The sequence below is a fragment of the Pelobates fuscus genome, chromosome 3 (assembly GCF_036172605.1).
Source record: "Pelobates fuscus isolate aPelFus1 chromosome 3, aPelFus1.pri, whole genome shotgun sequence".
NCBI classification, from domain to species: Eukaryota; Metazoa; Chordata; class Amphibia; order Anura; family Pelobatidae; genus Pelobates; species Pelobates fuscus.
This window is the reverse complement of record NC_086319.1, coordinates 47957430-47982214: the sequence shown is the minus strand read 5'-3', so window position 1 is coordinate 47982214 and position 24785 is coordinate 47957430. Positions and strand designations below refer to the sequence as shown.

The following is a 24785-nucleotide window of genomic DNA, read 5'->3' as shown; positions in this document are numbered from 1 at the left end:
AAATGCTCCAGAACTGCTGAACGCTGTTGGAGAAAGTCTCACTGTGCATCTGACTTTCTCCACTATAAATTTATGCTGAGCTTATTTATTACTTCAATACCCTCATAACCACACTCTCCCACGAACCCAAACGACCATTTCACACATTTAACTCTCTTCTTCGCCCTGCTGTTCCTCCTCCACCTACTAACTTGACCGCCTCAGACTTTGCAACTCACTTCACTGACAAGATCTCTACAATCAGAGAAGAGATCTCTCATCTTTCTTCTTCCGCCTCACAATACTTCCCCTAACTTCACTCCCTGCTGTTCTATGTTCATTCGCACCCGCTACATTGGAAGAGGTTTCTGCTCTGCTCCAGTCCTCCCGCCCCACCACCTGCTCCCTAGATCCAATTCCCTCGCATCTCATCCGTACTCTGTCTTCTTCTCTTTCTCCACCTCTCAATAAAATTCTCAATCTCTCTCTCTCTCTCCTCTGGTATATTTCCATCGCCCTTCAAACATGCAGCTGTAACCCCAATTCTAAAGAAGCCCAATCTTGACCCTAACTCCCCATCCAACTATCGTCCTATCTCGCTACTGCCTTTTGCATCCAAGATCCTTGAAAGAATTGTGTATGCGAGATTGACAGACTTCCTCGAGTCCAACTCTCGGCTAGACCCACTTCAGTCTGGTTTCCGCGCTAAGCACTCTGTGGAAACGGCACTGACCAAAGTATCCAATGATCTACTCGCTGCAAAATCTCGTGGTCACTACTCTATTCTAATTCTCCTTGACCTGTCTGCGGCTTTTGACACTGTTGATCATCAACAGCTTCTTCTCATTCTCCGCAATATCGGTCTTCAAGATATTGCTCTCTCCTGGTGCTCCTCCTACCTGTCAGGATTCGAACCTGGGACCTTGGCAGCTCTGGTGCTTTGGCTTACCTCTGAGCCATCTCTCCGATTCTGTTTCCTGTATCTAGCCCTGTCTAGTATTTAGTACCGAAGCTGGACATTTGTTGGAACTTCTCCTGTCACTCAAGTTACACCTGAGCCTGATGTCTCGTTAGCCAGGTATATAACACTGCCTCTCCCAGAAGGCAGTGTCAGTTCCTTGACTCTGGTGATCATTCTGCTATTTCCTGTTCTCCAGTTTGTTATTGACCTCTGGCTTGGTACACCGATTATCCTGACTTCTGGCTTCCTTTGACCCTTGGCTTCCCACGACTATTCTCCTGGTTTATTGTTCCTGTACCGCGTTTTGGATTTACCCTGCACAGCCCCCGTGCACCGACTCACAGGTCAGGTGAATTCTTGCCTGATCACCTTGGCCTGTGTTTTCTTGCAAGGGTGAGCAGACTTCTCTGCCTGCCGGACTCCCACACCCAGGTAAGCCCTGACATAAGGAACTGACCTTTATGGAGTCCGCAGAGATGTGCTCACCCCTGCTCCAGCAAGTGTCTAGCCTGGCCCAGACTGTTTTGGAGCTACAGCGAGAATTTTTTTTTCTTAAAGGGACAGTACGCCCAGCCATGGAACCTGTTTTTCCTGAACCATTTACAGTTATGCCGGAGAGATTTGATGGCAACCAAGCTTCCTTCCTATGCTTTAAAGTGGATTGTGAATTGGTGTTTTCCCTGAAGCCTCGGACTTATGCCAATGATTTCATAAAGGTCCGAGCAGCTATAAACCTGCTGTCTGGAAAGATGAAACAATGGGCACACGATATGTTGCTGTCTCAGAATCCTGTCCTTGCGGGATGGGATGCTTTCATGTCTGCCATGGAAGCACACTGCAAGACTCCTAGCAAGACCGCTGTGCCTAAGCCACCACCACGTCCCAGAGGATCCCAGATTCCCAGAAACAGAGGGAACCTGTACCTATACGACAACCCCGTGTTGCCTCATTATGCTCCTGATCCTATGAAGGCCCCAGAGCAATCCTGCCTTCCTCTCGACCCAGACGAACCTATGGAGATTGGATATATCGGGACTAGGTTGACCCTAACGGAAAGAGATCGTAGGAGAGCCCATGGCTTGTGCCTATATTGTGGAGAAAGAGGGCATTTCATTTCTTTCTGCCCAATTCGTCCATCCAAGCAAAGACCCCTTCTATTGAGTGCCCTACGTACCCATCCAGTCATCTCAGAAACTTTGTCTAGACGCTGCCAAGGTTTTTGCCAGTCATGTCCCCGTTATGTGACACAGAAGGGTACGCAAACTATGCTGTATGACTTACCCAGTGCTCCTGAGAAATCTGAACCTCCGCCGGTAGAGACTTTTGTTAAAGCTGGTACTATCATCCCTTCTTGTCAACCTAAAGAGGAGTTACTTACCGTCTGTAATTGTGACGTACAGAGGGAAAAAGGTTCAGAGAAGAAGACTCCTGGGATCAAGTTACCTGCCACTTGCATTGTATCCATTGCCAGCCCTAACCTCTCTCCAGTAGTACCTGAAAATGCTAATTGTTCGGGGAAGAACGATCCTCCTCCTGGCTGTACCTATGCCTCTAATGGGACACTAGTCCGGAAGGAGCACTTGCAAACATTTGAGAAGGCCCTTATAGCTATGTCCTCCGATCCTGCTGGCAAAACCAAAAACAAGAAGTCAAAGAAGTGACCTCCTGGGCCGTACTTGTTTTTGCCTTTCTTGTTTTTTTTCTCGCCTGGAGGCGTCTTTGAGGAGGGGGTAATGTCAGGATTCGAACCTGGGACCTTGGCAGCTCTGGTGCTTTGGCTTACCTCTGAGCCATCTCTCCGCTTCTGTTTCCTGTATCTAGCCCTGTCTAGTATTTAGTACCGAAGCTGGACATTTGTTGGAACTTCTCCTGTCACTCAAGTTACACCTGAGCCTGATGTCTCGTTAGCCAGGTATATAACACTGCCTCTCCCAGAAGGCAGTGTCAGTTCCTTGACTCTGGTGATCATTCTGCTATTTCCTGTTCTCCAGTTTGTTATTGACCTCTGGCTTGGTACACCGATTATCCTGACTTCTGGCTTCCTTTGACCCTTGGCTTCCCACGACTATTCTCCTGGTTTATTGTTCCTGTACCGCGTTTTGGATTTACCCTGCACAGCCCCCGTGCACCGACTCACAGGTCAGGTGAATTCTTGCCTGATCACCTTGGCCTGTGTTTTCTTGCAAGGGTGAGCATACTTCTCTGCCTGCCGGACTCCCACACCCAGGTAAGCCCTGACACTACCTCTCCCAGCGCTCTTTCAGTGTTTCTTTCTCTGGCTCTGCTTCTTCTTCCCAACTCCTCTCTGTTGGTGTCCCCCAAGGTTCAGTCCTTGGTCCCCTACTGTTCTCCATCTATACTGCCTCCCTTGGTAAACTCATTAGCTCCTTTGGCTTCCAATATCATTTCAATGCAGATGACACGCAAATCTACCTGTCCTCTCCTGATCTCTCCCCGTCCCTCTTGACTAGTGTCTCTGACTGCCTCTCTGCTGTTTCTAACTAGATGGCTGCCCACTTCCTTAAACTAAACTTGACCAAAACTGAAATTCTGGTCTTTCCTCCCTCAAGTGTTGTTACTCCTGTGTCTGTCTCCCTCCAAGTCAACGGTGCTACCATCAGCTCCACCACGCAGGCTCGCTGCCTAGGTGTTCTCTTTGACTCCAACCTCTCCTTCAAGCCTCATGTTCAATCTATCGCCAAATCCTGTCATTTCCATCTCAAAAACATTGCGCGCTTCCGCCCCTACTTAACGCCAGATGCGACTAAGGTGTTGGTTCATTCCACTGTCCTTTCTCGCCTTGACTACTGTAATCCGCTTCTCAGTGATCTTACGTGCTCCCAACATGCGCCGTTACAGTCCATAATGAATGCGGCGGCGAGGCTCATCTTCCTGTCCGCCCGCACCTCCCATGCCTCACCCTTCTGTCAGTCCCTACATTGACTTCCTATAAAATATAGAGCTCAATTTAAAATTGTTCTTGCTTTCTAATCTCTCCATAATGCTGCTCCCACCTATCTATCCTCCCTTATACACAAGTACGCCCCGTCTAGGCCCTTACGATCTGCTGAAGACTTAAGTCTATCTTCTGTCCGTACTCCCACCTCTGATGCTCACCTTCAAGATTTCTCGAGGGCTGCACCGTTCCTGTGGAACTCACTTCCCTCCTCCGTTAGATGCTCACCCAGTCTCCACTCCTTCAAAAAATCATTAAAAACCCACTTCTTCATAAAAGCGTATCAATTAAACTGTTAACAGCTCCCAGCTGATTCCTCTTCTGCAACTGTCACTAGTCTAATACTATCCTTACCTTTTGTGTCATTTTACCCCACTCCCTCTAGCATGTAAGCTCATTGGGCAGGGACCTCAACCCCTCTGTTCCTGTGTGTCCAACTTGTCTGGTTACAACTACATGTCTGTTCGTCAACCCATTGTAAAGCGCTGCGGAATTTGACGGCACTCTATAAATATCATAATAATAATAATAATATTAATAATAATGTCATCCTGGAGGTGTCACTTCTAATCAAATGCATCTTATAGAAAAGCACTGGGGATGAGATGTGCATGCACAGCCAATCAAATCCTTTTCATAGGGAAACATAGAATCTAGTGCTTCCTTGTAAGATGCATTTGATGATGTCCAACATCATTATGGGATGCCAAAAGTCACATGACTGATTGAAGCTCAGTAGTTGCAGCGCAAGTGCCTCTAGAGGCGTAGTTAACCCTTTAATCAAAATATTTACTACTTATCTACTAAACTGCAGTGCTTTAATCAGATGAAGTGGTCTGGGTGCCTTTAGAGTTTAATTGGAAAAAGGGAATAAAAGGTGATTTGTGGAATTTGTGGAGATCATTTTTATCCGTGGTAACTGGGAATAGCAAAGTACTATAGAAGGGATTTATATTATGGAAGGGATCCATGAGACAGAAAGAATGAAAAATATATTAATTATGTATCTCTTTAACCCACTGTGCATGTATCATGCCCCATAGGCAAGTTCCATTTTTCTAAAGTAGTAACGTTACCCTTTTATGTGTGTATATATCTCCCTCTGGATGTGTTTTTTTACATGACTGAGAGAGGCTTCTTAGAACAAATTATGATTTTACAGAGGCTACAATTGCAATTATTTATATAGCGGCAACATATTCCACACCGCTGTACAACAGGTAAACAAGACAAACTTTAATTCTAAACAAAAAACAAACAAAAAATAACACTTCTGACATACTGGAACAGTCGATAAAGAAGGCCCTCTCCATCTAAAGGTGATGTTAGTCTTTTTTATTTTGTAATAGTTAAATGGTATATTATGGAACTTAGCTGAGCATATTTAACCCTTTAAGGACACATGACAGAAATATTCCATCATGATTCCCTTTTATTCCAGAAGTTGTCCTTAAGGGGTTAAGGTGTCGCTAATGGAATGGTCAGAGAAAACAGGTCAGAGAACCCAGGGCTCAAAGTATTAACAGGGATATGTTGTAATCACTTTTAATTAACGATGCTACCAAAGGTGTAGGAAGTGTTCTGTAAATTTTGCAAGTTACACACATGCTAAACATGCTACACTGCAAGTTCCCTGAAGGTGGCAGTATTGGGTGATTTATTCTTGGCACGCAGAACACACGGAGCCAAACTGTCTAAACTTCAATAAGGAGTAAATGTATTCTATCATCAAGGTTCTATTTCAGAGGGTTGTTATGCATAACATTGCCGCAAATTAATGCAGAGAAGAATTGTTTACTTAGTTATATAATAAGCTTTATGCCTTAATACTGTGTCATCATTTGTATTGTAATTTATTTAAATGGGTTTCATTTAAACTCGGCGAGTTTAGCACATTACATGAAAGCAGATCTATTTTTTCAGAATTTGGGGTTTTTCGGCTCAGTATTAATTTTTTGGATTTTCAATTGTCCATTTAAATGAATGCAGGGCATCATAGCTAGTGTGCAATTAATTTAACACCATAAACTGTTGTATCGTGGCTGCTGTGTTAATTATAAAATGTAGCAATACAAAAAAATATTATAATAACGAACAGTGTCAGTATGACTAGCTAAATTAGGAAATATGTTACATTGACTTTTATTGCCTTTGCAGTCACAACTGGAAAATAATGCCCCCAAGGTAGAAGGCTTTAGATAAGCAGGGCTTACCACACCCTCATAGTACGTAAAAAGACAGAAAACTAGATTCAGCGATTGATGAAGCCCAAAGCAGGTCTGTCTGTCAATCTCAGGATTTTAGGGTATAATTTTGGGTTTGCCCAATAGGGGGCATATCGTTAACACCATGGACTTCATCAGTGACATAGTTTAGGAAGGGTTCCTGATAAAGGGGATTTCAGACATTTTTCCCAGCGACTGAGATAAAAAAGACAATACAGGCTTCAAAGCAACTTTTACCTACTCTGCAAATTGCACCATTGAATAAATAAGTGAAAATCACCTAAACATTGTGTTAACCTTTTTGAGTGATGCTCTGTTTTATTTTAAATGTATATTAAAGAGTTGAGATAAATGGAATCCCAACCCAGTTCAGTCTAGGCACAGTCAGGGCACACAATGCAAATTTGGAATCAAGAGTCAAGATTGGGCCGCCCATTTCCAGGATAGAGGTAAATACTTCTGTGTGGATTTAAACATTTAGTTTAATTTTTGAGACACATTTTTTTTTAAACAAACATATATTTTCTATATACAGGGGATAAGTACACTTCTTGACATTCTTTATTTGTATAGGTTTTTGCAAAGTAAGAGTGTTACAGTTTTTTTCATAAAGAGTAAAGATTAACGAACGGGTTAACAGCCTCAAAAGAAATGTCAGTGATGCAGTGATACACTACAGCTCAATTGTTATTAAGGTAGGGTATTAGTATCAGCCAGTGACTAACCTGAGAAAGTATTCATCCATATACAATCAGTGTCGATACAGCGATTGTAGCAAGAGTAAGAGTTTTATTTAGCACATTCCCTTTTTTTAAAAGAACCTTTACAACTGTAAAAAGGTGCCTATCGTATTTTGTTATAGCGATAGAGGAATGGTACCCCGTCTTGGTGGAATGTAAGGAGATGTACACTTTATATAAAAAAAAAATGGTACAATTTGTCCTCCTTAAAATCATTAAGACTAACACACGTTAATTAACTTTAAAAAATACCCCTGTAAAACAAAACAAAAGAAACAGTAAAAAATAGTTGAGCAATTTGAAAAGTAAGCTCTCTGTATCCTTTTGCAATGTTCTAACATTATTTTAATGGCTTTATGTTTCATCCACCTTCCATGTTCAGAGATCATTGTCATGCAGCTTGCAAGGCTTCACGCTCGGTCTGCCGGGAGCTGGGTGTTGGGAGCAGAGCCATTTCATGATGTAGTTGGCCAGCACTCCAAATCAATCCCCCAAAAAATAATTTAATACCAGCACTGCATTCTACAGGGACAGCATAGTACTTACACATATTGGCAGACAAATAGTGCTAAGATGAAGATGTTCTAACAGAATCTACTCTGCTTCAACCTTTAACCATCTCTTTTATGCTCACACACAAAGCATCTTAACCGAAAATACCTCGTGTATGTTGCATAAGTAATCACGCACCTCCTCACCAGCATGCTGGGCATACACAACATTTAGACACATGATCCATCTTTTGGTCCATTGTACAGCGCTGTGGAGTTTGTTGGTGCTTTATACATTATAATAATATTAATAATATATTATATTTACTAAATTTGAAGATTTGTTTCTGGCCGATCTGCTATTCAAGTGAATTTTGGACGATTGGCTGATCGGCCAAATTCCCAGTCAAAATGTACCTGAATATGTCTGTTTGGGTTTCTGATTCTGAATTCCCGTGGCACCAAAAAAAAAGATGATGATTGATAAGGGGGGGGGGGGGGGGGGGACTAATTTGTGTCCAGGGAACAATTTTGTTTTATTTATAAATTAGCGTTTTAATAAAGATATAATACATCAATCTAGAATCTTTTTACTGCTCCTCCTTTTTTTTCCCTCTCTTGGTTACTTTTTCTCACCTGATCTATGAACAAAATTGAGAGAAAATGCTAGATATTATTATACATTTTGCAACATTCTGATTGGCCCATTTTCACACCTTTTTGTTTTTTTCTGATTCTGCTTGTAATCTTGACTCTGCCGAGCCAAAGTGACATTAATCCAAAATTCAGATGTCACAAGAAAATGACTATTTCCAGAATAATGGTTATATGTCTGTTGAAGGAGAAAAAAGCTCAGCAAAGAAAAGTACAGTGAACCTCAGTGCTGGAACAGGAATTGTGCTCACAGCTCACAGGTCTATACAAGGCTAACATTGTGTTTTACTCCTTGAATGTTACCATAATGTCTACTGAAATCTAAGGCAGTCGAGCCTCCTCTACATCTGTTTCTATTTAACTCTCAGACCATGGATAATTTATAGCTCTTTTATGTTTTCTTCTGAGTGCTTCTCACTGAGAAGGGATATTTTTCTTTATGGACTACAATGCTAAGATCTGATCATACACTCAGATTATTTTACCCTTTCTCCTATTTCTGCTTAATGTCTGACCTATATTTGTGAGCCGGATTATTAGCTGATCCCGACAATCGGTTATAATGGCACTTCTAAAAGCATGGTCCTCGAAACACAGAAGTTCTAAAAAAAAGTATGTCCAACTTACTCCATTCTAAGGCTATTATATAGTTGGCTCTTAAGCAGAGTAAAACCAAGTGTGTTTCTTTAACTCAGCCAACAGTCCTTTAGACATCGAGTAAGCTTCATTCACACCAAGGCAAGTCAGATGCTCAGGAGGAAGATTTTTTAATAGTTTTTCCTATGTTTATTAACCAATTTCCAAGCTGAATCAAATCCTGTAACAAGCCACTGTGGCTGTGTTCAGTTCTGGAACTCAGGTGCAGTAACAGCTCTCCCTTACAAGCACGATCCACAAAGATCCTGAGGTTGAGAACAGGATTTTGTCCGGTAAGTGATGGCGCGGGGGCTTTAATAAGAATAACAGAATAATCCAAGGCAAGGTATATGAAGAATAGTCAGGCAGAAATCAGAGTCAGACGTCCCAGAGGTCAGGGTAGGCGTCAATCAGCAAAATCCAGAGAGCAGGCAAAGTCAGGAAACCAGCAATGACAGGAAACACAGGGAAACAAATGTTAGGAGTTCTGAGGCAGGCAACAAAACAACCAAGCACTGACTGAAAGGTGTGCGCTGCTTATAACCTGGTCTCACCTGTAGGAGGGGTTGCCTGAGGTCAATGTGACTGACTGTGAGACTCAGCCCCATACATCATGCAGTGGCTCCCATCTTGGAATGCTAGAACAATCACTGCAAGTTCCTCGGCCATTTATTGAGGTTTAGAGCATGCAGACTGGGGTGCAGCAGCCACAGGCACTATAACCTCTGCAGACAGACCTCTAGGGCGTGGCGTGAGTACCGTTGGCGAATGTGGCAAATCCATGACCGCATCTAAAAACATTTTTAAACATTAAAAAAGTTATTTTTTACTTTATTTGTTTTTTTTTCTCAGTCGTGAAAATGTATATGGGGAAATGGAAAATTACAAAAATAGCAATTCTAATTTTTAATGCTTGCGAAACGCACACATGTACATGATAAGGTCGTTGTGCGATCTACAAGATGAATAGTCTAACGGTATAAGGCTTATGTCTCAAGCTTCCATGACATTGAAGAAGACATACGAACGGAAACTACTGCTGTGCAATGCCATGCAGTGTGAGAATGATGCTGGCTACATACTCCCTAACAGCTGGCAAACCTAGGTACTTCCTCATTAAATGCAATTAACTTGCCCTTGATGAGTTACCATTGTAAAAACATTACTTGGAATGTTGGAGTAAAGATTACTATTTTTGCTATAAAACATATACAAGGATACTACCGTGTGTTATTCTGAGGCTCCTTCTGCCTGTATCTGTATACATTGTCTCACACATCACCTAAAAACTCAACCTAAGACATCATTTGTTACCTAGCAACTCGTGCCCTTGTTAGACCTTAACAGTTATCATAACAATGTTCGGATTATGCTAAAAGTAGAAATAATGGATTTCAGACTTTTATACTATTCCAGCAAATGTGCTTGCTCTTTGTTCTTTAACACATTTATCTATACAATGAACAATATGCAACATTACATTTAATGATTTTAATGCCTTTTCCCATCCTAGTACCCACAATATGTTTCAATCTACTCTGACTTGCTGTTCAGTTCACTTCTACAGAAAATATCTATCATTTATATCTATTATCTGAACTATGTGTAATATTAGTTGATCTTGTTCAAAACATACACAATAACCTTAAGGCTTGGGGCCAAGAATAATCCTATGAATGATGTAATATAGTGCTTTGGAAAATGTGTTTAAGTATAAACAGCTAAATTATTGTGCATGTCATAATAGAAAGACAACTGTCAATATACTTATTGTACAGTGCTGAGGAATTCATTGGTGCTTTATAAATTATAATAATAATATAATAATATCTTGAAGTGCAAATGGAACATTTTGATCACAGAGAAAATAGAATTGTATTTATCTCGGATAAAATAATGCAGTTGGCTATTTTTTGCTGAACGTTTTTGTATGCTGCAAAACAAATAAGTATACTGACCAGACATAACATTAAAACCACCGACCTAATATATGTATGTCCCCCTTGCAGTGTTAATTTTGGAGGCAAATTTTAATTTAGTTTTAGTCATAATCTTTTAAATAAAAAGACTTTTCAGTTTTAGTTTTAGTCGTATTTTAGTCATCTGAATTGTTTTAGTAGACTAAATCACTAAAATTTTAGTTAACTAAAATTGTTAGTCAACAAAATTAACACTGCCCCCTTGTGCTGCCAAAACAGCTCTGATGCATGGAGGCATGGACTCCACAAGACCTCTGAATGTGGATTGAGCTCGGGGGAATTTGGAGGCCAAAGAAACACAGTGATTCTTTGTCATGTTCCTCAAACCATTCCTGGACAATATTTGCAGTGTGGCAAGGTGTATTATCCTACTGAAAGAGACCACTACCATCAAGAAACACATTTCCATGAGGGGGTGTACGTGGTCTGCAACAATCTCTGGGTAGATGGTACATGTCAAAAATAATATCAGGATCCAAGGTTTCCCATCAGCGCATTGCCCAGAGCATAATACTGACTCAGGTGGCCTGCAGGGCCGGTGCAAGGATTTCTGCCGTGCTAGGCAAAGATCTATTTTGCCGCCTCCTCATGAGGTTTATTTACTAAACTCTGAATTGCAGTGAGTTAAAAAAACTAATTGCAATACTGCCTACTACCTACATCCATACACACATACTGCCTAATACATACATTGTACATTGAATACATAATTTATCACTGTGGTAAATAATGTATTCAATGCATTTGGTGAATTTAATTTATAAGACCAGCACAGACGAGCACACACACTGACAGACGAGCACAACTCTCTGACAGACATATACTCGGTCACTGACAGACACACTCACTGACAGATACATACTCGGTCACTGACAGACACATAATCGGTCACTAAAAGACACACTCACTGACAGACACATACTCAGTCACTGGCAGACACACTCAGTGACAGACACATACTAAGTCACTGACAGACACACTCACTAACAGACACATACTCAGTCACTGGGAGACACACTCAGTGACAGACACATACTCAATCACTGACAGACACATGCTCGGCTACTGACACACATACACTTACTCACTGACACACATACACTCACTCACACACAGACAGATACACTCACTGACAGTCAAACACATACTCACTGACACACAGACTCACACAATTGTATTTTTGAGGCAAATTCAACCTCCCTACCTCCCCAGTGTGGGGCAGCTTCTCACTCCTCCAGCGCACTGTTTAGTATGCCTGTGTAAGAATTACCTCATATTCCGGCTCCCGGCATCACAGAGGGCGCGCGAGGGAGGAGCGAGAAGCTGCAAGAACAGCCTCCCTCGCTGCTCACAAAACAGTCGCCTGCCTCCTGTACCCCTCTCCTCCAGCATTTCTTGGCAGAGTTGGCACCTGCCGTATGGCCACCTCCTGGGCCCCCTCTGACAAGGCTCCTCTGAGCGCCCCCACTTTCGGGGGCTTGGAGGATTGGCCCGGTGCTGAGGTGGGAGGCGGCTCATGAGCCGCTCACCCAGTTCTGCAGCCCAAGACTGGGGCTGTCCAAATATCTCCATTGGCGCCCCCAGCAGGCTGGCGCCCTAGGCAAATGCCTAGTTTGCCTAATGGTGGCATCGGCCCTGGTGGCCTGCCTTCATCCCATAGTGCATCTCGTTTCCATCTCTTCTCCAGGTGATACATGGATTTTGCTTGCTTAGTTCAGAATATACTTTACCTTACTGATTGGGGTGACCTGGTAACACTGATGTGGTACCTAGCTTCTTTAACAATGAATCGGTAAAGAAAAGGGATTTTATGAAAAAGGAACATTACAAAACTATAAAGAGTAGATTCCTTTCAGTAAGAACACCATCTCCTGCCAGAAATTTGCTATAAATACAAAGTGTAAATATGTATTTGTGGAAATGACTATTAGAAAAGCCAGTCTGGTTAACTCACTCTTTGTGGTTACTTTTCGACTGTTGCTACTTATGTAAACATTTTGCAATTGTTGTATGCAAGGGCATATGTAATAACAAAAAGCGACATTGAATTGATGCTGTAAATCCAGTGCTCTTTGTGAAATAGGCCAGTCTATTACAGTTTTCTTTTTTTCTGTAGATCTGACTGTTCCCAGTCCAGCATTCAAATTCTTATTCCTAGGAGCACTGCTGAGTGTGAAAATAGTCTACAAAGGCAGATGTTGGAAACAAAATACAAGGATGCTCTGAGCTGTATGTGCTAAATCGTGGTGCTGCGTAATATACTATTTTATATTATACTCCAATCTTGGGATTCTAAAGATCCGACTGTGAATGCTATGGACAAACTGTACAGTAGCCTGCTTCTTGTTGACATGTTAAAATAATTATTTAGGTCACGTCCTGACAGTTGCAGTACGAGTGTAATAACAGCATTTTAGCCAGAGAACATTTCATCCCTAAACACATATATTTGTTCACGCTAAATAACAGTTTTTAGGTACTTTTAATGTTCATGTCTGACTTGAGTTTACTCCGGGCTCTTGAACAGCATCTGTTGTATGAAAAGTGTATGTAATATCAGTAATTATTCCATCCTCCGAGTGCGGCCGGTAATAAATCAGAGCTGTGAACTGTACCAATCAAATCGATCCATACTGATGTGCACAGACATTCTATTAATTAACAATAATAGGTGCTTCTGCCTTCAGTCACAGCTACAATCAGACCTCTGCCACAGCTGATTAACTGAAAGTAGGCAGACCTTTGTTAATGAATCATCTTTAGAATTCTGCAGTCACACAATTGAAATTACACATTAGGAAAGATTGAAAGCTGTTGAAAAATAATAGACACTGTGATTATTCTTCAATTTTCCTTGCTATAGTTTTTGTTTGGTTATCTATTTGTGTGTGTATGTGTGTATATGTTTAGTAATGATGCATTGCTCATTTCATAACGTGCTCTTATGAATGTCAGTCTATTTAAAAGGTTGTTATGATAACGTGATGTCATATTTGATTGTCCTATTAAGAAGAACGAAATACGTTGGTAAATATTGGCCCACAGTATTAATGTTAAATGTCAAGATCCCGCAGACAGAATTGGCTATCAGAACGCAGATAAAGAAAGCCTATAGACAAACATTCATTTTCAAATATTCATTTATTTGTAAATAATAACCAGCATCACAGACCGTCAAGGTTTTTGTTTATATCAAAAATCTCCTTTCAATTTATTACCTTTTTCAGTACTGCTCAGAGGACGTTCTTTCAATCCGTCCATATCATAAAATGTTTTGTGTAAAACTGTCTTATTTGAAAGATGTAGGGATTAGAAAAAAAAAGGATAAAAATCCATTATATTAGTTAATCATTACTGCACCATTTCTTTTTAACCATAGGTTGTATTCGGCAACCCATAAATTAAGAAAAAATTAGGTTTGTTTTTTGCATAATTTGCCATTCAACAGCATGTACAAAGATAAATAGATATGTGTACAGATCTTTTTTATGTGTCTGTTTAAGCATAAACGAAACATCCAAAGGGTGTTTTGCAGTCTGTCCAAAAGATTCAAAATGTTATGAACAGTAGGTGAGATACTAATTTTTAGAATATGCAGAATTTACAAAATTGTAAAATTGTGAAAAATGCAGCAATCCTTGGCTTATATGTTACAAGAGATCAAGTTATATATTTGTTAGTATAAAATCTCAAACGTGAAAAAACAAAATGTTGATCCATATGGTAAATGTGGTCCCCTTGTTTAATGTGAATAGGAGCCATGGTGATGCCTTCATTATTGTCACTTTCTGAATATTCTACATCAGGGCTGTTGCTAGAAGTAATGTAGGTTTGCCATCTCGCTGTCCCATACACAGTAACTGACTGCGTGTAACAAGGTTGTTAGTGAAGATGATAACACACACTTACAATAGCTGCAATATATATATTTTTTTTATTTTATAAAAATCTTAATTTTGGCAACTAATATAACTCTGTGTATACATAGCATATGGGAAGAAATAGGTACTAACACCTGTAAAGTGATTTTTATTATGATTTGCATAAGCAATAAAATCAGATTAAATGCTGACTTCTTCACACTGTACTTCTTCATCCCAATGCATTTTAATTAAAACTCTACAACTAGGCCCATTAAATGACTTGTGGATTAGGCAACCTACAAGGATAGCAATTTTAAGTAAGCGCCTGTAGTTTATTGAGAACCCTGAGATTTACTTTGCAACAGAAGAAAACAAATAGGAGCAGATAACCAGGAGCTTTTTCTAATTTATATAGCAACAGCAGTTTAATCACCAGAACTATATTATCTCACAACACATTCAACAGAAAAATAGATGTTGTTGCAAAAAGTCAGCTTATTCTGTTTATACATTATAAATTGTAGAAAATATACAAGGAAATACTATAACAATGTATAATGTTCTTCAGCCACACTATGTTTTTATTATGGGAATAAGAGGTCATCAAATGAAGAGTCTTGTTCTCTGTTAAGTAAGTAACACCTTCAAACTGAGCTCACATGACGGAGAGCACTTTAATGCTCACGAGATCTGTTAAATGAGAGGTCAGTGCCCTCTGCTTGGATGTAACAATATGAACGTTATTACTTTTACAAGACTAACAACTGCAAAAAATGAAGGCCAAAAGGTGTTAGAAGACATCACATATTACAAACATAAATATTCTGATTGCATATCAGTAGTAGACGAATATTACTGTATAGTGCCCAAAATTAAATGTGGTCCTTTCTACTTGGACCAAAAAACAACTTGACACATAAGTAAATGTATTCAAATATGATGGACGTAATATATATTCTGCCAATCAAATCCATCCATAATCTGCCTCTAAGTGTTGTGTAAGCATTTTAGTTATTTATAGTGAATGTGTCATGTGTCATGTGTCATGTGTCATGCCTCCTAACAGTTGTTCCTGTTGTATGAAAAAAAACCTATCATGTCATTAGGTCTAGCCAGACAGAAGTGATATACCTTTTTTTCTGGCATTAGAGTGGGTTTGATTATGCAATAGTCTACACAAGCTTACGGAAATGAATATTAAAACAATAGCCCTCCAAAGAAGTGGATAAACATTTCTACAAGAAGGTGGTGGGGTATGTTTGTATGTCAGCAATGAGTTAAAGTCAAATCTTAGGCATGTGGAGTGTGACGAGGAAAATGTGGAAGCTTTATGGGTAGATATCTGCTTGGGGCAAACATAGGGAAATACGTTATTGGTTGGGATATGTTATAAACCACCAAATGTAAATATTAATGAGGAAGAACTGCTGTTAGAGCAAATTGGTAAAGCTGCAAATCGGGGTAACACGTTAATTATTGGAGATTTTAATTACCCAGTCATAAATTGGGATAGAGGGACTAGTATTCAGCAAGGGGAATCCGGTTTTTGAATGTGTTAAATGACACCTTTATGTCACAACTGGTACAAGCACCAACTAGAAAGGATGCTTGTCTGGATCTCGTTATAACAAACAATGTTAATCTTTTAACCAACATTCAAGTAGGGGAGCATTTGGGAAATAGTGATCACAATATGGTAACTTTTGAAATAAACTCAAAAAAGCAAAAGCACGTGGGGTATATTAAAACGTATAATTTAAAAAAAGCCAATTTTAATAAGATTAGGGCAGCTCTACAACATATCGACTGGCATAAACTCCTTAGTGATAAAAGCACTGAGGAAAAATGGAAACTAGTCAAACAAATATTAGAAAGGTACATTTCACAGTTTGTACCATTGGGTAATAAATATAAAAGAAACAAATTAAAACCAATGTGGCTTAGTAGAAGAGATTAAAAATAAGAAAAGGGCTTTTAAAGCATTTAAATCGGACAAATCAGAGGCATCCTATATAAGATATAAGGAAGCCAATAATACTTGCAAAAAGGCAATTAAAGTGGTGCAACTAGAAAATGAGAAATTGATAGCCAAAGAATGCAAAACCAACACCCACATTTTTTTCAAGTACATTAATTCTAAAAAAAACAAAAAATGAAAGTGTAGGTACACTGAAAACAGAGATGGGTCTGTTAGTCAATGAAGACCAGGAAAAGGCAGAAATTTTAAATAACTATTTTTCTTCAGTATATATTAATGAGGATCCTATGGTAAGAGATATGCAAATGATTGCTGCAACAAACTTGCAGATAACTTGTGATTGGATAACTTGAGACAAGGTGCTACAGCTATTAAAGAAAATTAATGTAAATAAAGCTCCGGGCCTGACGGTATCCACCCACGAGTACTTAAGGAGCTAAGTGGGGAAATAAGTGAACCTCTGTATTTCATTTTTCAAGATTCTTTTGTTTCAGGTATTGTACCGGAGGATTGGAGGAAGGCAGATTTTGTTCCTATATTTAAAAAGGGTTAAAAATCCTTGCCTGTAAATTATAGACCTGTGAGCTTAACTTCTGTGACTGGGAAATTATTTGAACGGCTATTAAGGGATAATATTCAGGAATTCATTGGGAAGAACTGTGTTATTAGCAATAATCAGCATGGTTTTATGAAACATAGGTCATGTCAAACTAACCTAATTGCATTCTACGAAGAAGTAAGTAGAAATATAGATCAGGGTTGCAGTGGATGTGATCTACTTGGATTTTGCCAAGGCATTTGATACGGTTCCTCACAATAGGTAAGTCTTCAAACTAAAAGAAATTGGTCTAGATGAATATTCTTGTTCTTGGGTAGAACATTGGCTTAAGGATAGTACAATGAGTTGTCATAAATGGTAAAATTTCAAGCTGGACAAAAGTGGTAAGTGGTGTCCCTCAGGGTTCTGTTTTGGGACCGCTTCTATTTAACATATTTATAAATGATCTTGAAATGGGCATTGAAAGCCATGTATCAGTGTTTGCAGATGACACAAAACTTTGTAAAGTAATAAAATGTGAGCAGGATATTGCCTTGCTGCAGAAGGATTTGGATAGATTGGGGGACTGGGCACTAAAATGGCAGATGAAATTTAACGTAGAAAAATGCAAAGTTATGCACTTCGGAGTTAAGAATGCACAAGCAATTTACACCCTAAATGGTAGTGAACTAGGGATAACCACACACGAGAAGGATTTGGGAATTGTTATAAACAACAAATTAGGTAGCAATATGCAATGTCAATCTGCCATTGCTAAGGCCAGTAAGGTTTTGTCATGTATAAATAGGGGCATAAATTCTCGAGATGAAAATATAATTTTGCCTCTTTATAAATCGCTGGTAAGACCACACCTTGAATATGCTGTGCAATTTTGGGCACCTGTTCTAAAGAAAGATATCATGGCACTAGAAAAAGTGCAGAGACGAGCTACAAAATTGATAAAAGGAATGGAGCATTTTAGTTATGAAGAAAGGTTAAAAAATTTAAATCTCTTCAGTTTGGAAAAACAACGCCTGAGAGGGGATATGATAACATTATACAAATATATTCGGGGCCAGTACAAACCATTATCTGGAAATCTATTCAAAAACAAGGCTATACATAGGACACAAGGTCACACATTTAGGCTTGAAGAAAGGATATTTCATCTAAGGCAAAGAAAAGTTTTTTTTACAGTAAGAGCAATAAGGATATGGAATTCTTTGCCTGAAGAGGTGGCTTTGTCAGAGTCTATACAGATGTTTAAACTGCAATTGGATAAATACTTGCAAAAACATAACATACAGGGATATTGTGACGAAGTGCCCTTTGCCACTTTGTCCTGGAGAGGCCTGCTTGCCTGCCTCCTCCCCTGCGACTATGGCCCCGGAACATATTGCACTTTAAACACTATATTTGGGCATATGGATTTGTACTAGGCTGACTCTAGCCCTTTAACTATGCTGTAGGTCTGGACTGCTAATATAACCGAACAGCCGGGGGATTTATACGAATATATATTGCATGGAAATACCATTACTGGAGAATGCAGCCATTCGTATGATTTCACACGAATCCTTTGTGCTCTGAATAGGTGGCCGCCATTTCGGGACTTTACACGTGTTCGCGGCCATCTTGCGCACGAACAGCGGTGTTTGCCTGTAACCGCATGGAACTAAGAACGGATACGTGAACAGGCGAACACCGCTGAGTCCTCCAGACCTCCATAAATTCGTACTGAAACTACCGAACGTCCCACCGTTCGGTAGTTATACTTAATCGTCTATGGGGATTTCAGCGAACACCGAGATTCGACTGGATGGCACGAATTTCATGTCTTTTCACCGTACGAATGGAGACCGCCCGCAGGCCAAAACTCATGGAACTATTTTCGGCTAGTTGGTCTGTGCGGTTGGTCAAAACTTTGGAACTCTGTATCTCCCGAACCATTTGTCCGAATTGACTGATTTTCGGATATGTTACTCCCCTGAACAAGGGCTATCCAGTGATGCTGGATTTAAAGGTGTACCCCCTGTTTTTGGGGTACATCCAGAACTTGACTAAAAATGTGTACCGTATAATTATGTTATGTGTTTATCTGAGGGGAGGAGACGTGGGGGTGGTACCATGTATGTGATTGGTTAATTTCATCCTCCCACTGGGAGTGTCCTGTATGTACCTTTTGTAATAAAAAGCAGGCTGGGTGTTCCAGTCCTCAGTTCTTCTTGACCCTTCAAAACGTAGCCTTGTCTCGTTATTGGAGGGAATTGCTGTCTCACACTGGGTATTGCTATGCTCTGCATATTCCCCTGAGCTTAATCACTTAGCTCTTTTAAGAGCTTGTTCCGGATGCGCTCTCCTGGAGGAGAGGTCTTCTCCACACGGTCATGAATGCTGGAGGTTCATTCCAGGGTGGAAGGAAGACGGCGCGGCTCCAGTTAAGCTACGGCGGTTGTGGAGCGTGCGGTGGTTGTGGTGTCGTCTGCAGTGCTTGGAGTCCTCTGTAAGTGCTAGGAGCATCCATCAACGGAGGGTACTCGGTCGGAGTACACGGAGCTCCGTTACAGATATAATTTCTAATTAGTGGGGTAATAGCTGCTTGATCCAAGGAGACATTTGACTGCTATTTTGGGGTCAAGAAGGAATTTTTTCCTAGTTTGTTGCAAAATTGGAAGCGCTTCAGACTGGGTTGTTTGCCTTCTTTTGGATCAACAGCAAAAGCATATGTGAGGAAGGCTGAACTTGATGGACACAAGTCTCTTTTCAGCTATGTAACTATGTAACTATGTAACTATGTGTCATGCCTCCTAACAGTTGTTCCTGTTGTATGAAAAAAAACCTATCATGTCATTAGGTCTAGCCAGACAGAAGTGAAATACCTTTTTTCTGGCATTAGAGTGGGTTTGATTATGCAATAGTCTACACAAGCTTACGGAAATTAATATTTATAACAATAGCCCTCCAAAGAAGTGGATAAACATTTCTAGAAGTACCCCTATCACCATAAAACACAATCAATTAAACTTGAAAATAAATAATGATTGCTTTGCTGTTAGAACACTGCCTCTTTTTGTATCTGTGAGTTTACAAATCTTACTCGTTATTCACTTTGCTTACCTTCTCCATTACATTATAGTAACTGGATTCTTGGTCTATGAAATATCAGATTTAAATAAATGTGGACACAATATATAATAAATAGAATTTTATTTTAAACAAAAAGTTTGAATTCAGTTTTGCACAATGTCTGTTAATTTTATCCTAACAACCTTGTGAAAAAAATATGAAGGAACAAAGAACCTGATCATTAAGAAACTCTTCTATATCACTTTATTTTTTTTTAATCTTTTTCACACTTTCAGTGCTTTGTCTTGTTTCTTCAAATCAATATTTGTTGGACTCTTGTGATTTTATTTTATTACTGAAAAAATATAAGAAGAAATAAAGTCCATTATTGCATATAAATTGTGAATTAAAGATTTTCTACGTCCTCATGATTTTGTTATCAATACCTATACTAATGAGAAAAATGAAGAAAATTTCCAACCTCCTCCTTCCTTTTTTTTTTTCTTCTACTGTTTTGCTAATGCCAACCTCATATGTTGTTCTTTGGCTTGGTGATTATAACTATACATAATTTTATCTTTGGATGGGACTGTCTTTATTATCTTATAAGGACACAACATTCCTTTATGTAAAAACAGAAAGTAATAGGTCGCGCCACACAAATAATATGGTATAATAACAAACATTAAAAAACAATCAGTACTTACATAAAACGTGTAAGGGAGAACAGAGTCCCGAGTAAAATAATATGGATAAAAGAGAAATAGTCCAAGTTGATTGAATGAATATATTGAGTCTTATGGGTTCTGAGATAATCCAATATCCAGATGATGTAGAGGCATGTAAATGAGAGAAAAATCCAATAGTGTAAGACTGCAAACCAAAGGCAGAGTATGATAGTTGTGATGGTTACTCCTACTCACCTAGTCGAGAGCTAAAGCCAGCTCAGGTGTAAACTGTATTCAGTGGCGTTGATCTCCCACTGGTAGGATATCGGTGTTAGAAGTTAGGTGAAGATCCTCAATATGTGAAAGAGAAAGTTAAAAACCCAATGGTGCTCTCTGTATTCAATTGGGGTAGGTGATATAAAAGGTATAATACTCACATGCGAGTGAGCAGGATATGCTGCTCACTTTAAAAGCGTGGGTGGTATAATCCCCACCTAGGATTCTTGGGTGAGTGGGAATTCCCCAGTGTAGAATGACCAGGTATTAAAAAAAATAATAAAATAACATAAAAAAGGTATATGGCAAAGACAGAGTATTGAGCCAATGTTCCTTTAATTTTACATATTCAAAAGAGTAAAAATCAGCCAAAACGCGTTTTGCCACACAGGGCTTTCTCAAATGGCAATCAAAACATAACCTGGTACAATGGTTGTATATATAGGCACTTACAAACAACAAATTATTCAAATTTTGGCGCCAAAATTACGTCACAATTTCCTAAAAACGTAAGAAATAAAACAGAGCTAGGTTGATATGAGGGTGATAGAATAGTTATACAGAATATAAATATATAATTTATTAATTAAAACGAGTGTTTTAAAACTTTAAAACAGAACATTTAAAGTTTTATTCTGTATATAAGCGCTGAATCCAACAACTCTTTCACAACATTCCTTTACCCTGTTTTTCCTATATTGTCTTTCTGTCTATCTTTTTTGATAGGTTTATTGATTGTAAACCTCTATGGTGGTTATGTGTTCTATGGTTCTATGGAACTTGCAAGTCATATTGTGTAAAAAAGTGGTTCCCTAACCAGTCCTCGAGGCACCGCTATCAGCCCAGGATTTAGGAATTACCCAGTTGTGTCTGAGATGCTTTTTTTTTTTTTTTTTAAACAGCGGTGGCAACATAATGTGCACCTGGTCCTATAAACTGGACTCACATTGAATAGGCATCCATACAAGACAATCATGAGATCAAATGATTCCCCAATGTGATTGTCTATACATTACAGATCCTCACCATATTTGGAAACAATGTAAATCAGAGTTCTCCAGAATAAAATAAATAAAGACTAAATGATCAAAGATAACAAATGGGACTATGTTACTGCATTCCACTGCTGAAAGAGTGGGGATAGGGAAATCTATCAAAATGACATGTGCTGACATGCGGTGGGAAGATATAAAAGAGGAGACGTCACCAATGGAATGTCCTGGCTGGTTCCACAGATTTCTGTGGTGAAGGCCTCACTTTTCAGTGTTCAGAAGACGTTTTGATGAATGTTCCTATTTGTATCATTACGTACTGATTTTTATACTTGTGGTTTTCAAAAGACAATCATAACATACCATCGAGGTTGAAGATTTTGTAAACACTGGGCCACAGTGATGCTGGTTCAAATTGATGTTAATTTTGCAGGTTATACTTTTGAGCCATTGACGATTGTAATTTTTAAGAATCTCTCTATACCTGTTAAAGTTTAACTTTTGACTACGGTTTCTCTTTTCTGATTCAGCTTGGCCATGTGTGACCTATGCTGTCATTTTTGCATTTATTCCCCTTGACGCCAACTCTTTGGCCACTTTGCAACTCTGTTAGGTGTCTCATGTTGCTTTCAAATCTCACATTTCAGACAGATTGTCAGACCTACTTGATAGCTGATACTTACTGCTAGTTGGCAATTAACTCATATTAGCACATTCATTTGCAATTGTGATCTAGTTAGTTCAAAGATAAAATTCCTTTTTCATTTTCCGCCTCAGTTATATTGTCCTTCTTACTATAATTCATATTGGCTTTAAAAATGTACATTAATAAAAAAGATATCATGTAACTAATATATTTAAGCAATATTTTTCTTATTTGTTAACATATATATTCTAACTGAAATATCCTTTAAACTAAATTCGAAATAATTATCATAGTTCTTTTTTTTTTTGTAGTGTTACTTCTTTACAATAGAATTTGGACTTTGCAAACAAGATGGACAGCTGCGCGCATATGGGGCAGGACTTCTATCTTCTATTGGGGAACTTAAGGTAGGATTAGCGAAAAAAACATGAATACTGTTGGATTTTAAGTTAAAAAAATATAAATGAAAATGTCATCTAGCATAAAAAATTTGAATGTGGTTGTTTTTTTCAGCACCAAAACCACTTTTGCTTTATTACGCTAAAGTGATTTTGGTGCTTAGACTGAACCCTTAACTGCATGGTGGAATTTCGACTCATCAAAAGCTACTATAAGGACTACTATAATTTATTGGGGAACTTAAGGTAGAATCAGAGAATGCATCATGAAGACTACTGGGATTTAAGTAACAGATATGAAATTGGACCTGTCGGCTCCCAGTGGACCACAGGTTCTAAAACATATTGACTACTTCTATAAAGAGGGTGAAAGGGCACTCCTGCACATTTCCAGTGTGATGCAGTGGTTATGGTGCTTTGATAGTTCCTTTAAGTACATTTATCTCTGAATTGCAAGACTTGATAACATTCCAGGTTTATGTTTTGCATTAACCAGGCTTCAAAGTGATGGGGAATCACACTTGAATATTTGCCTTCGGGTTTATTTTAATGACAATTTTTATTTTTATGTATGTTAGGGAGACAGCTAAATATTATATTATAAAGATGACACAACCTGGCAGTTTTCACTTATAGACTATTTTCTGCGTATGAAGTTTTTTTTGTCATCAGATCTATTAATATATGCCAGCATTATTACAGATCTTGTGCTTCCTGCTTAAGCATATACCATGGTTATACAAAAAACGCTATGCATTGCACACTGTGTGAAGAAAATGAGCTTAGGGCACTATTTTTTAGACATTACAGTCTAAATTTTATAATGATTGTTTTTCACAAGCGGTTGGTGGTTGCGCTTCAAACAGATGCATATGTAAAACAAAAGCAAAAATTCCAATGGTGGAGTATATTAGGATACTTGGATAAATGTGGAAAACCACTTACATTTGATAGAGCTTCAGGCCAGCTCTGGAATTCAGACTTGGGCGGAACAATCCCTGCCTCGGGATATATGAGTGTCTTTCTTAACGGATAAGGGTCCTCAGCAGAATGTTGGTATGAAATATACTCCACCATTGGAATTTCTTTCCGCTTTTGTTTTACATATTCATCTATTAGAAGTGCAACCACCAACCCCTTGTGAAAAACTAAACTAAAACAAAACGTAGAATTTGTGCATTGTATTCCACTGTAATTTACTTAAATTAATAATACATATTATGTATAGTTTTTGAAGGTCAAAAATTGCTTTCTTTTAATGCACACCCAACATAATGTTGTGAGAATAACATAATAAAAATTTGAAAATGGAAAACTTTTGCTTATAAAATTTTTAACACATCTATATATATTCAAGGATATAATCTTTCAATGTAGGGTAATAACTGCTTGATCCAAGGATAAATCTGACTGCCATTCTGGGGTCAAGAAGGAATTCTTTTCCTAGCTTGTTGCAAAATTGGAAGTGCTTCAAACTGGGTTTTTTTTGCCTTCTTTTGGATCAACAGCAAAAAACATATGTGAGGAAGGCTGAACTTGATGGACGCAAGTCTCTTTTCAGCTATATAACTATGTAATAAATACATTCAAAATCGCCATGGCTGTGCTCAGCTGCGGTGTTACCAATTAATTTAAGGGATGTATGCAGCTAAATTAAATGATTTCAAAACAGATTCATATCAGTCCTCGTTGTTTATTGTCTTATATGTCTAGGATTAATTTTTGGTACTTAACTTTAA

General features: G+C 38.8%; 1 protein-coding gene across 1 annotated transcript in view; it reads left to right on the top strand.

Annotated features, from left to right (window-relative positions):
- The window catches only part of TPH2 (tryptophan hydroxylase 2), a 195983-nt gene that overhangs the window by 153107 nt on the left and 18091 nt on the right, over positions 1–24785 (top strand). Inside the window, exon 9 of the mRNA XM_063445125.1 lies at positions 22960–23055. Coding sequence (XP_063301195.1) covers positions 22960–23055 — 96 coding nt within the window. The remainder of the gene's footprint in view (positions 1–22959; positions 23056–24785) is intronic.